Source organism: Kogia breviceps, chromosome 12, assembly GCF_026419965.1.
Source record: "Kogia breviceps isolate mKogBre1 chromosome 12, mKogBre1 haplotype 1, whole genome shotgun sequence".
NCBI classification, from domain to species: domain Eukaryota; kingdom Metazoa; phylum Chordata; class Mammalia; order Artiodactyla; family Physeteridae; genus Kogia; species Kogia breviceps.
Window position 1 is genome coordinate 21,598,359 of NC_081321.1, and position 13,695 is coordinate 21,612,053.

General features: G+C 37.3%; 1 protein-coding gene across 18 annotated transcripts in view; it reads left to right on the forward strand.

Annotated features, from left to right (window-relative positions):
* Nucleotides 1–13,695, forward strand: part of PPFIBP1 (PPFIA binding protein 1) — a 180,513-nt gene that overhangs the window by 147,086 nt on the left and 19,732 nt on the right. For all 18 annotated transcript variants that reach the window (XM_059081534.2, XM_059081537.2, XM_059081536.2 and 15 more), the window contains 5 exons: nucleotides 1,167–1,321; nucleotides 11,117–11,232; nucleotides 11,820–11,876; nucleotides 13,150–13,210; nucleotides 13,538–13,567. In XM_059081534.2, coding sequence (XP_058937517.1) covers nucleotides 1,167–1,321; nucleotides 11,117–11,232; nucleotides 11,820–11,876; nucleotides 13,150–13,210; nucleotides 13,538–13,567 — 419 coding nt within the window. The remainder of the gene's footprint in view (nucleotides 1–1,166; nucleotides 1,322–11,116; nucleotides 11,233–11,819; nucleotides 11,877–13,149; nucleotides 13,211–13,537; nucleotides 13,568–13,695) is intronic.

A 13,695-nucleotide genomic window follows, 5' to 3' on the forward strand; every position in this document is an offset into this window, starting at 1 on the left:
AATTCTAATATTTAAAAATCAAGGAAGAGCAGATTGATTTCTGTAATTAGACTACATTGTAAGACACTTGGAAAACAGATAAAAAGGGTAAAAAATCAGTCAAAATTGCACTGGCATGATCATTGCTGGCATTTTCATGTAATTCTTTCTGGCCTTTTTTTTCTGTGCATATAAATATATAATTAAAGAAGATAGTTTTAAACCGTGTACAGCAGGATAGATGTTTATAGACCATTGAAAATTATGTCCTGTTCTATTGAAGAGTTATGTAAACAGTGATTTCTCACTACGATTTATATTAATTTAGATAATCCTCAGGGAATTTTAAGAATACCTAAATTCTAATAAAATTAGAGTAAAAATCTAATAAAAACCTAAGTTAAGAAGCTATGTCTAGTTAGTATCTTTAAACAAGTATATGATTTGCCATTTTGTATTATTCAGAGAATAGTTGGAAGGACCATTCTGTTTATAAAAAAAAAAGAATATCTGGCACTGTTGTTCAGCACTTAATCCTTTTCATTTCTAGAGATGTAAAAAAATTCTCAAAGTTGCAGGTTTGCTGGTTATGTGGTTCCTTCTCTCCATTAGGCCATTCTTTCTACTTTAAAATGAAATCCCCTCTTAAGAGGGATCAAAGGGTCATCTATTTTTTCTTCTTTTCCTTTTTTCCTTTCTACGTTTTTGTCAAGAGCACAGGAGTGATGAAAGTGGAGTTGTCTAAATGGTGACTTTGTTGCTGTTCAGAATCAGTTTTGTTGTACCACTGGTATTCCTCAGCTGGGTTATTTCTGAACTGAAATTTATAAAGACCCAAATGTTGACACAGAATTACAGGAGGATTGTTGGACTAAGTTAACTTTTATTAACATCAGTGCTGTGAGTCTATGATTGTGTCTATGAAACCACTAGTAATTAATACCTCTACTAATACCACTACTGGATACTCATGTGGCCCAAGAGTCCCTGGGCCTTAAGTGCTCACAGTTAAGATGTTGTTTCCTAGGTCCCACGTTGTTGTTCTTCAAATGATGCCAGGAGTTCACCCTCTGATTTTTAAGGATCAGAAAATTTTTTGTATTCAAGATAACTGGGATTCTTATCTTCCTCCAAAAGTAAAAAATGAAAAGCTGCTGGTGTCCACTTTCCGCTTTGTCGTTGCTTAGGCCAAGATGGCGACTTTGAAGACCTGCTCCCTTCCAGTTCCTTCTCCACTTTGCTGGACGCACAGGGCTTTAGCGATCTGGAGAAAAACCTGTCATCTACGCCAGTAATGGGATCTCCCAGTCATGACCCATTTAACACAAGTGCTCCAGAAGAGGTATTTATAGACTCAATAGTTTCTTCATGTTAAAGAGACTCTGTCATTGAAAGTTAAAGTGCCATTGATAGCATCAAAGACATGGGTTCTTTTCTCAGTTGGATTATTGACTTGCTTTCTCCTGGCAGTTATTGTGACCTCTGGGTCTTTATTTGAAATCTGTGGTTTTTTTCCCTCTCTTTATTTATAAATAAACACTTGGGCAACGTCAAAACCACTTATGTAATTCAGGAAAGACATATGAATCCCTTGGAGATGGATGTCATCTTCAGTACTAGATTATAATCTACTTCCTGAAGAATAAGTAGGGAATAAGTGAAGTGGGGGTAAAGTGAGATTATGTAAATTTATTTTAGTCACTTGTGATGGTAACTGTGAAAGATGATGGACTTCAGTTAACATGCTGGGGGTTGTGGAGCCGTGTATTGCATGGGGGTACCCAAACCTGAGGTCGGCAAGTGAACTGACCTACAAGCGTAGTTATGGCAAAACAATAAGAAGCAAATTGCCCTGACAGATAACACATTGATTTATTGATTTCTTGGTAAATATGGCGTCATCTGCATGGAGGATCTGATTTACGGGATCTGTAGTGCTGAAAAATGCTTCAAAGAAGCAAACGCCTTCCTGTGGCCCTTCAAATTATCTTCATGGGGTGGAGTGAAGAAAAAGACCACCCACTTTTTAGAAGGTAGAGATGTTGGCAATAGGGTTAGACCAGATCAACATGTCTATTAGAAGGATGAACTAAGATGTCTACCATGATTATTTTTGTAATCTGGTCAGTTAATAAACAGTGACTGCTTTCAGTTTTTTAAAAAAAATATATCATGGAAGAAAATTTCCCCCTGACTTTGTTAAACTTGAAAAAAGCAACTAGAAGGACTTCCCTGGTGGCAGTGGTTAAGAATCTGCCTGTCAGCGCAGGGGACACGGGTTCGAACCCTAGTCTGGGAAGATCCAACATGCCGTGGAGCAACTAAGCCTGTGTGCCACAACTACTGAGCCTAATCCACTCCATTAGATGAAAGCATATCCGCAAATATCTTCACAAAAAGCCCTTCACTGCCTTAGGTTCCCTGTAAGGCCACTATGGGATATCCCTTTGTTTTTAGAGTTTTTGATCTTTTTGAAAGGTTCAGTGAGACAGCACCACCTTGAATTTTCCTGTCTTCACAAAGCTACACCTGTGGCTTCATCTTAAGACTGTTTTCCTGACAGCACCTGTGCTTGATCTTTGCCCTGAAACCATTTCTTAATTTTAATATGTAATGTTCCGTCTAGGGAGACTAGGAATGAGAAACAGTTTAATTTTTCAAGTAAATAATCTTGGCTCCTTTATATTTAACAGTTGCTTCTTTGGTCACCTCTCTTCTAACATTTTATTGTAAGTAGCGAGAAGAAATCAAATGGCATCTTTACTTTTTATATCTGTTGCTCATAATTACGTAATGAGAATAAGCAATTTGAATTGAATGAAAGTGAATTCAAGGAGAAAAGAGCATTTCTTTTTTAAATGTAAGAGAGAGCTAAAATATGCCGTTACAAGGAATTAGTGGGAAGGGGAATTGGATGAAGATCGTCAAAAAGTATGAACTTCTGGCTGTAACTAAGTACTGAGGATGTAAAGTACAGCATGGTGACTACAGTTAACATTGCTATATTGTATATTTGACAGCTGCTGCTAAGAGAGTAGATCCTAAAAGTTCTCATCATGAGGAAAAATGTTTTTCTTTCTGGTATCTGTATGAGGTGATAGATGTTAGTTTAACTAAACTCAACTGTGATAATCATATCACAGTGTAGGTACGTCAAGTCGTTATCCTGTGCACCTAAAACTTATACAGTGGCTATATGTCAATTATATCTCAATGAAATGGAAAGAAAAAAACCCCAAGGAATCAGTTAAGGAATAAGAGCTATTTTAGAGGGAAAAATCCCCTTATTTTTTTTTTTAACATCTTTATTGGAGTATAATTGCTTTACAATGGTGTGTTAGTTTCTGCTGTATAACAAAGTGAAACAGCTATACATATACATACATCCGCATATCTCCTCCCTCTTGCGTCTCCCTCCCACCCTCCCTATCCCACCCCTCTAGGTGGTCACATAGCACTGAGCTGATCTCCCTGTGCTATGTGGCTGCTTCCCACTAGCTATCTATTTTACATTTGGTAGTGTATATATGTCAATGCCACTCTCTCACTTTGTCCCAGCTTACCCTTTTCACTCCCTGTGTCCTCAAGTCCATTCTCTACGTCTGTGTCTTTATTCCTGTCCTTCAGCTAAGTTCTTCGGAAACATTTTTTTTTAAGGCTCCATATATATGTGTTAGCATACGGTATTTGTTTTTCTCTTTCTGACTTACTTCACTCTGTATGACAGACTCTAGGTCCATCCACCTCACTACATATAACTCAATTTCATTTCTTTTTATGGCTGAGTAATATTCCATTGTATATATGTGCCACATCTTCTTTATCCATTCATCTGTTGATGGACACTTAGGTTGCTTCCATGTCCTGGCTATTGTAAATAGAGCTGCAGTGAACATATTGGTACATGACTCTTTCTGAATTATGGTTTTCTCAGGGTATTTGCCTAGTAGTGGGATTGCTGGGTCATATGGTAGTTCTATTTGTAGTTTTTTGAGGAACCTCCATACTGCTCTCCATAGTGGCTGTATCAATTTACATTCCCACCAACAGTGCAAAAGGGTTCCCTTTTCTCCACACCCTCTCTAGCATTTATTGTTTGTAGATTTTTTGATGATGGCCATTCTGACCAGTGAGAGGTGATGCCTCATTGTGGTTTTGATTTGCATTTCTCTAATGATTAGTGATGTGGAGCATCCTTTCATGTGTTTGTTGGCAATCTGTATATCTTCTTTGGAGAAGATTAGGTCTTCTGCCCATTTTTGGATTGGGTTGTTTGTTTTTTGATATTGAGATGCATGAGTGGCTTATATATTTTGGAGATTAATCCTTTGTTAGTTACTTCATTTGCAACTATTTTTTCCCATTCTGAGGGTTATCTTTTTGTCTTGTTTATGGTTTCCTTTACTGTGCAAAAGATTTTAAAGTTCATTAGCTCCCATTTGTTTATTTTATTTCCATTTTTCAAGGAGGTGGGTCAGAAAGGATCTTGCTGTGATTTATGTCATAGAGTGTTCTGCCTATGTTTTCCTCTAAAAGTTTTATAGTGTCTGGTCTTACATTTAGGTCTTTAACCCATTTTGAGTTTATTTTTGTGTATGGTGTTAGGGAGTGTTCTAATTTCATTCTTTTACATGTAGCTGCCCAGTTTTCCCAGCACCACTTATTGAAGAGGCTGTCTTTTCTCCATTGTATATTCTTGCCTCCTTTATCAAAAATAAGATGACCGTATGTGCATGGGTTTATCTCTGGGCTTTCTATCCTGTTCCATTGTTCTGTATATTTCTGTTTTTGTGCCAGTACCTTACTCTCTTGATTACTGTAGCTTTGTAGTATAGTCTGAAGTCAGGGAGCCTGATTTCTCCAGCTCCGTTTTTCTTTCTCAAGATTGCTTTGGCTATTCGGGGTCTTTTGTGTTTCCCTACAAATTGTGAAAATTTTTGTTCTAGTTCTGTGAAAAATGCCAATGGTAGTTTGATAGGGATTGCACCGAGTCTGTAGATTGCTTTGGGTAGTAGAGTCATTTTCACAATGTTGATTCTTCCAATCCAAGAACATGGTATATCTCTCCATCTATTTGTATCATCTTTAATTTCTTTCATCAGTGTCTTATAGTTTTCTGCATACAGGTCTTTTGTCTCCTTTGGTAGGTTTATTCCTAGGTATTTTATTCTTTCTGTTGCAGTGGAAAATGGGAGTGTTTCCTTAACTTTTCTTTCAGATTTTTCATCATTAGTGTATAGGAATGCAAGAGATTTCTGTGCATTAATTTTGTATCCTGCTACTTTACCAAATTCATTGATTAGCTCTAGTAGTTTTTTGGTGGTATCTTTAGGATTCTCTGTGTATAGTATCGTGTCATCTGCAAAGTGTGACAGTTTTACTTCTTCTTTTCCAGTTGGGATTCCTTTTATTTCTTTTTCTTCTCTGATTACTGTGACTAAAACTTCCAAGCTATGTTGAATAATATTGATGAGAGTGGACAACCTTGTCTTGTTCCTGATCTTAGTGGAAATGGTTTCAGTTTTTCACCATTGAGTATGATGTTATCTGTGGGTTTGTCATATATGGCCTTTATTATGTTGAGGTAAGTTCCCTCTATGCCTACTTTCTGGAGAGATTTTTATCATAAATGTGTGTTGAATTTTGTCGAAAGCTTTTTCTGCATCTATTGAGATGATCATATGGTTTTTTTCCTTCAGTGTGTTAGTATGGTGTATCATATTGATTGATTTGCGTATATTGAAGAATCCTTGCATTCCTGGAATAAACCCCACTTGATCATGGTGTATGATCCTTTTAATGTGCTGTTGGATTCTCTTTGCTAATATTTTGTTGAGGAGTTTTGCATCTATGTTCATCAGTGATATTGGCCTGTAGTTTTCTTTCTTTGTGACGTCTTTGTCTGGTTTTGGTATCAGGGTGATGTTGGCCTCATAGAATGAGTTTGGGAGCGTTCCTCCCTCTGCTATCTTTTGGAAGAGTTTGTGAAGGATTGATGTTAGCTCTTCTCTAAATGTTTGATAGAATTCGCCTGTGAAGCCATCTGATCCTGGGCTTTTGTTTGTTGGAAGATTTTTAATAACAGTTTCAATTTCAGTGCTTGTGATTGGTCTGTTCATATTTCTGTTTCTTCCTGGTTCAGTCTCAGCAGGTTGTGCATTTCTAAGAATTCCTCCATTTCTTCCAGGTTGTCCATTTTATTGACATGGAGTTGCTTGTAGTAATCTCTAATAATCTTTTGTGTTTCTGCAGTGTCCGTTGTTACTTCTCCTTTTTCATTTCTAATTCTATTGATTTGAGTCTTCTCCCTTTTATTCTTGATGAGTCTGGCTAATGGTTTATCAATTTTGTTTATCTTCTCAAAGAACCAGCTTTTAGTTTTATTGATCTTTGCTATCGTTTCCTTCATTTCTTTTTCATTTATTTCTGATCTGATCTTTATGATTTCTTTCCTTTTGCTAACTTTGGGACTTTTTTGGTTCTTCTTTCTCTCATTGCTTTAGGTGTAAGGTTAGGTTGTTTATTTGAGTTGTTTCTTGTTTCTTGAGGTAGGATTGTATTGCTATAAACTTCCCTCTTAGAACTGCTTTTGCTGCATCCCGCAGGTTTTGGGTCATCGTGTTTTCATTATCATTTGTTTCTAGGTATTTTTTGATATCCTCATTGATTTCTTCAGTGATTATTTAGTAGTGTATTGTTTACCCTTCATGTATTTGTATTTTTTACAGATTTTTTTCCTGTAATTGATATATAGTCTCATAGCATTGTGGTCAGAAAAGATACTTGATATGATTTCAATTTTTAAAAATTTACCAAGCCTTGATTTGTGATCCAAGATATGATCTATCCTCGAGAATGTTCCATGAGCACTTGAGAAGAAAGTGTAATCTGCTGTTTTTGGATGGAATATCCTATACGTATCAAATAAGTCCATCTTGTTTAATGTATCATTTAAAGCTTGTATTTCCTTATTTATTTTCTGTCTGGATGATCTGTCCATTGGTGAAAGTGGGGTGTTAAAGTCCCCTACTATTATTGTGTTACTGTTGATTTCCCCTTTTATGGCTGTTAGCATTTGCCTTATGTATTGAGGTGCTGCTGTGTTGGGTGCATAAATATTTACAATTGTTATATCTTCTTCTTGGATTGATACCTTGATCATTATGTAGTGTCCTTCTTTGTCTCTTGTAATAGTCTTTATTTTAAAGTCTATTCTGTCTGATATGAGAGTTGCTATTTCCAGCTTTCTTTTGATTTCCATTTGCATGGAATATCTTTTTCCATCCCCTCACTTTCAGTCTGTATGTGTCCCTAGGTCTGAAGTGGGTCTCTTGTAGATAGCATTTGTACAGGTCTTATTTTTGTATCCATTCAGCCAGTCTGTGTCTTTTGGTTGAAGCATTTAATCCATTTACATTTAAGGTAGTTATCGATATGTATGTTCCTATTACCATTTTCTTAATTGTTTTGGGTTTGTTACTGTAAGTCTTTTCCTTCTCTTGTGTTTCCTGCCTAGAGAAGTTCCTTTAGCATTTGTTGTAGAGCTGGTTTGATGGTGCTGAATCCTGTTAGCTTTTGCTTATCTGTAAAGGTTTTGATTTCTCCATCGAATCTGAATGAGGTCCTTGCTGGGTAGAGTAATCTTGATCATAGGTTTTTCCCTTTCATCACTTTAAATATGTCCTGCCACTCCCTTCTGTCTTGAAAAGTTTCTGCTGAAAGTTCAGCTGTTAACCTTATGGGGATTCCCTTGTGTGTTAATTGTTGCTTTTCCCTTGCTGCTTTTAATATTTTTTCTTTATATTTAATTTTTGATAGTTTGATTAATATGTGTCTTGGCATTTTTCTCCTTGGATTTATTCTGTATGGGACTCTCTGTGCTTCCTGGACTTGATGGACTATTTCCTTTCCCATATTAGGGAAGTTTTCAACTGTAATCTCTTCAAATATTTTCTCAGTCCCTTTTTTTTTCTCTTCTTCTTCTGGGACCCCTATATTTCGAATGTTGGTGTATTTAATGTTGTCCCAGAGGTCTCTGAGATTGTCCTCAATTCTTTTCATTCTTTTTTCTTTTTTCTGCTCTGCAGTAGTTATTTCCACTATTTTATCTTCCAGGTCACTTATCCATTCTTCTGCCTCAGTTATTCTCCTATCGATTCCTTTTAAAGAATTTTTAATTTCATTTATTGTGTTGTTCATCATTTGTTTGCTCTTTAGTTCTTCTAGGTCCTTATTAAACGTTTCTTATATTTTCTCCATTCTATTTCCAAGATTTTGGATCATCTTTACTACCATTACTCTGAATTCTTTTTCAGGTAGACTGTCTATTTCCTCTTCATTTGTTTGGTCTGGTGAGTTTTTACCTTGCTCCTTCATGTGCTGTGTATTTCTCTGTCTTCTCATTTTGCTTAACTTACTGTGTTTGGGGTCTCCGTTTCACAGGCTGCATGTTCGTAGTTCCCGTTGTTTTTGATGTCTGCTCCCAGTGGGTAAGGATGGTTCAGTGGGTTGTGTAGGCTTCCTGGTGGAGGGGACTGGTGCCTGTGTTCTGGTGGATGAGGCTGGATCTTGTCTTTCTGGCGGGCAGGACTGCATCCGGTGGTGTGTTTTGGGGTGTCTTTGAACTTAGTATGATTTTAGGCAGCCGCTCTGCTAATGGGTGGGGTTGTGTTCCTGTCTTGCTCGTTGTTCGGCATGGGGTGTCCAGCACTGTAGCTTGCTCTTCGTTGAGTGGAGCTGGGTCTTTGTGTTGAGATGGAGATCTCTGGGAGAGCTTTTGCTGCTTGATATTACATGGGGCTGGGAGGTCTCTGGTGGACCAATGTCCTGAACTCGGTTCTCCCACCTCAGAGGCTCAGGCCTGACACCTGGCCAGAGCATGAAGACCCTGTCAGCCACACAGTCTCTCTTCAGAAGACAGGGCTGGGCCTTGAGAGAGACAGAAGACGTGGAAGTGTGTGTTTGGCCTCTGCAGTCAAAAGTCCTGGGTTCCAGTGCTGACTTTCCTGCTAACAGATCTTAGGCTTCTGTTCTTTTATCTGCTAGCATTGCAGGGTCTCCTGCAAAGGCAGGGGCTGGCTGTGGCTCACCGTCAATAATCCCCTAATTGTTAAATATTTATACTGAAAGAAAAAAATAACTTGTGGTAGCCAAGGCATGTGCTACATTTATAGAAAGAGGCTGCTTTTACATAGGATACACCTAGTTAATCTCATATCCTTACCAAAAGAAGTCTTTGCTATGTGAATTGTAGTTTAATCACAGATTTTTAGTTTGGAATAAGAATGATTTGAGGAGGATTGAGGGTGTTCAACCACTTTTTAAAAGAAAAGCCAGGAGGGTGATTTGAGCATGGAGTGAAAGCCCTAAAGTTTGAAAGGAAGTCAAGAGAATGGGTCAGTCTGCTGGTGGAGCTATTTTTCCCTGTGATTAGGAGCCCAAGGAAGTACCAGCACTTCAGGAAACGGGGATGGTGGCTAAATAAATTGCCCAGGATGAATTGTAAAGATTCAAACTGAAAAAAAAATGATAGTGAAGTAATCTCCTATTTTATAATAGTACGACTTGTTAAGGAACAAAATTCAACTGAGTAAATTTTAAAGATCCTGTTGGCTGTATTCAGCGATTCATGAATCCAGCAGCATCCCCTTGACTTTTATAGGTGGAAGGGAGCAGGAACAGCAAAGTCTTACTTGGCATTTGCTGATTGGTTAAAGCAGGGTTATTTCCTTACATGGAACAAAGAGAGGTCTTGGGGGCCCAGCCAGGTAACTTGTGCTGAGCAGGAAGTGCTGACTGGTTGACCTAGGCCTTCCTTTTCTGGGAGAGCCAAGCAGAGAAAATATAATTATTTTCAGGCTTGCTAACATGGGGCTTAGCATGAGTGACTCCATCTTGTGCCCAGTCTGGTTACTTTAACAGACTGCACCTTTTATAGTATCACAGGGTGAGGATACCACTCAGTAACTGAAACAAAAATCACAAAGCTGAATTTATTGCATACTTAAGTAAGTGAACTTTGCTGGTCAAGGACATTGTCTTTGAGTGGATCGTATGGAGGGTTTTTAGGATGCTAGGAGCTCAGGGGTTGGGCTTTCAGCGGCAGGAGCGAGTTGACGTCAGCTGTGTGTGGTTGTGAAGGTGAGACTGTTGTTGACTGGTTGGCATTCAGAAGTGTGTTCCGGGTGTGAGTCCCTACCTGACTAGCTGACTCAGATATGGTTGACTTGCAAAAGTGAGTTCACTCACTTTTTTCCTGGAATATTTTTTGAAGTGTTTCATTTATTGCTTCATGGAGTGGCTCACAATCTAACTCGTCTCTGGTTGTCAGAAATTCCTGAAAACCAGTGATTAGAAATCCTTTGACCAAATCTATCCTTAGGATATACAAAGCATTTCTGGGGGGAAACGTATTACGTTTTTTTGTTGTTTTTGCTATAATATTGTTACTATTAATCAACGTGGTTTAAGTAGTGTGGCCACAAGGTCTATTATAATTTGTTTGTTTATTATAATTTATACACTTACACCTTTTGTCAGTTCTGTTCATCGAAGTTAGTCAGCTTGTTCACATATAGAATAATAATTAACTGGCTTGACCAATGTTCTATATTAGACTAAAGGTAGAAATTAAAATGGAAATAGTGCTTTGTTTACGAAGCTCTTTAACCAGATCTCATCTCAAATCGTTGCAACCCTGTAAGGTAGGCATTGTCATGGTCATTTTACAGAGGAGAAAACTGACTTGCCTAAGTTTAAGGCAGTTAAGTGATTGCCTAAGGTCAAGGTCACTTAGGCAAATGTGTCAGGGCCAAGATTTCAACCGGGGCTTAAAGTTGTTAGATTTTACTATTAACTTACTTAATGCTATTTATTATGTCTTATTCTCAATATTCGGTGTCTTCAGAAGCAAGTTCAAAATTTACTTTCTTCCAGAATGTTTTCTCTGATTAATACTTACAGATGTTTATATCCTGAAACCATTTTATAAATATAAGAATAGAGTTCTAAACACAGCTGTATGAAATTTTAGCCATAAATAGACCACTTAATTGTCTTATGTATTTTTTATTACTCTGTGGCTTGTGTTTTGTTTGTTTGTTGGATTGATTTTTGGCCTTTTATTATTATATTACAGTTCCACACCAGCATCTTGCAAGTTTCAATGCCTTCATTATTGCCAGCATCTAAAGGCTTGGAAACTTCTGAAAAAGTGAAATTGCCTCCTAAGCCAGAGACTTCATTTGAGGAGAAGTATATGTCATTTATGATCTAACACTGTGATATAAATACCCAGAAAAGTAGATCCTCCAAAAGCAGGGGTGCACTGCATTTATTTTCAGACATAATCTTTTACCCAGAGAAGCAAGAAACAGCAAGACTTGTGCCAGGGAACCCCATGCACTTCTGTATTATTAAAATAAAAGGTGTGAAGTAGGAAGTAACTGGAGATGAGGCTGGGGAGGTGTGCTGATTAGGTTAGAGAGGGATTTTAGGGAACTTGGATTTTATATCCTAGGTCATAGGTGGCCATCAGAGGATTGCAGGCAGAATAGAGGCAGTCATGTATGTGCCTGAGGCTGTTTGGAAGACGCTGTGAAGGAGACAGGAGAGGGATACAGTAGTTCCTCTGTAGGCAAATAGAATTTGGGGGGACCATCTTCCCAAATTAATTGCCTACTCTTACAATTAGATCAAGTAAAATTAAATAGAATATCAAAAGATAGAGAAATAACTGTCCTTGCACAGGTTTTGTTTTTGACAATTCTGTTCAGTTGGAATATATATGGTCTTTTTCATTTCATGAAGCTCATAAATACCTTTTTGCTTTAATATTTTAGTGATGGAAAACTAATCCTTGGTTCTGCTGTTGAAACTCAACTGTGCCATAGTCTTTCGTAAGTTCTGATTTATCAAATGTAAACAAATATGATTGATGCTTGGGAAAGAGGAAGCTTCTGTCACACTAACAATGACTAGTATTAAAAGCAAATGACTCTGAGGCATGAATGAACTAATGCAGCCGTAATGATCGGGTGGGGGGGGCGTGGAGTGGGGTTTGTAAAGTAACACATCAACACTCGCTCTTTTACCATTATCTCGTGCCAGGTTTCTGCCATCTTAGCCTTTCTTCATCAGTTTTCCTTTGAAGTTCAGTGCTTTTAATTTCATTTTTGTACTGACTTATATTCTGGATATAAGTGTATCAGAAAAGCATCTCAGAGAATGATGTGATGGCTGACAAGGCTGCCATGGTTTTTTGCACTTGCAACTTAATAAGCTGACCTAATAGCTAAGTTTATCCAAGTTAATGTCTGTATTACATTAGGAAAATCTATTTTCAGAGCAGTACTCAAAGATGGGATCTTTTCTTTGCTCTCCATTATCTTTTACTGTACTTGGTAGTTGACATTTCTAGCAACTTATTTACACAAAAATACATGAGAAATGCCTTTTAAAGGTTTTGTTGGTGTAGTATATTATTCTGTGTCTTAGAGCAAAGATGTTACTTTTTTCGCTCTGTTTTTAAACTGGTCACATACTCCTGCCTTCAGTTTTTGAGTTAACATCAGCTCCGTATAATTGAATGCTACTTATGTGAAAGAGAAAGGCCCTCCGTCACTCTGTCTTTACTAGGACTGTAAATGAGTTACTATAGGCAACAATAGGGATTCTTCTATGATGCTTGATTAGAACTGTAAAATGAAGTGCTTTGCCAGACTCAGAAAATGGATTCCTTTGTAAATTGGAAAGTAAAACTTTTGTCCTGTATTTTCATTAGGAGGATTATATATAAAAAGTACACGAGTATCTTTAAAGTCCCTGGTGTGAATGTGTATTTGCAAAGGATACGCCACTAGTCCTTGGAAAAACACTGGTTTATTTTCAAATATTGACATCACAGGATAGTCCTAAGTGTTTTTCCAGCTATTCTGACATGTGCGGAACATTTAGAGTTATTGGCAGGGCCGTTAACCGCCCCTGCTTTTAAAAGAACTGAACGTTATAATTTAGTTAAGCACATAAGTGACTGCCTAAATCCAGATTTTCCTTTATTTCCAGGTTTCCACTCACATACAATCTTAGTTTCTTTCCAAGGCATTCTACTTAGAAACAGGGACACCAGAGCCACTTATTATTAATCATAATTGTTATTATTGTTATTTTTAGAACTTCAAGTCTGCAGAAGTCTAGCAGCCTGGGCAATCTGAAGAAAGAGTCATCAGATGGGGTTGGTCCTGTGTTTTTTCTGTCTGTTACCCTGAGAAGAAAACATTTAGGGATCTTCATCTTTTCCCATTTGTGGTTTCAATAATGGAAAATTATTAGATACCATAGTTAATGATAAATATTAAGAAATATGAGTATAACAGATTGAAAATAAAGCCCAAAGTGGAGACTTTAATAACACATTGTAGGAAATAAATGAAGGTGAGATTTTGTAGCTTAGGAATAGATGTAAATTGATTTTAATTTGTTGAATTATATATATGTGAGAAATTCTGACTAGCTAAAGGATTCCTATAACAATCTTAAACACTGTTCTTGTTTTGAACAGGAAAAGGAGTCTATTCCGAAGACTTCAGAGGTAATTTTTATGTCCAGATTACAATGTAAAAATGTTTGGGAGTTCTAATATACATAGTAGACTCCTTAATATATAATGCATAAGAGTGCTTAATACGTAATACGTAAGACTGCTTAAATGTCTCCAAT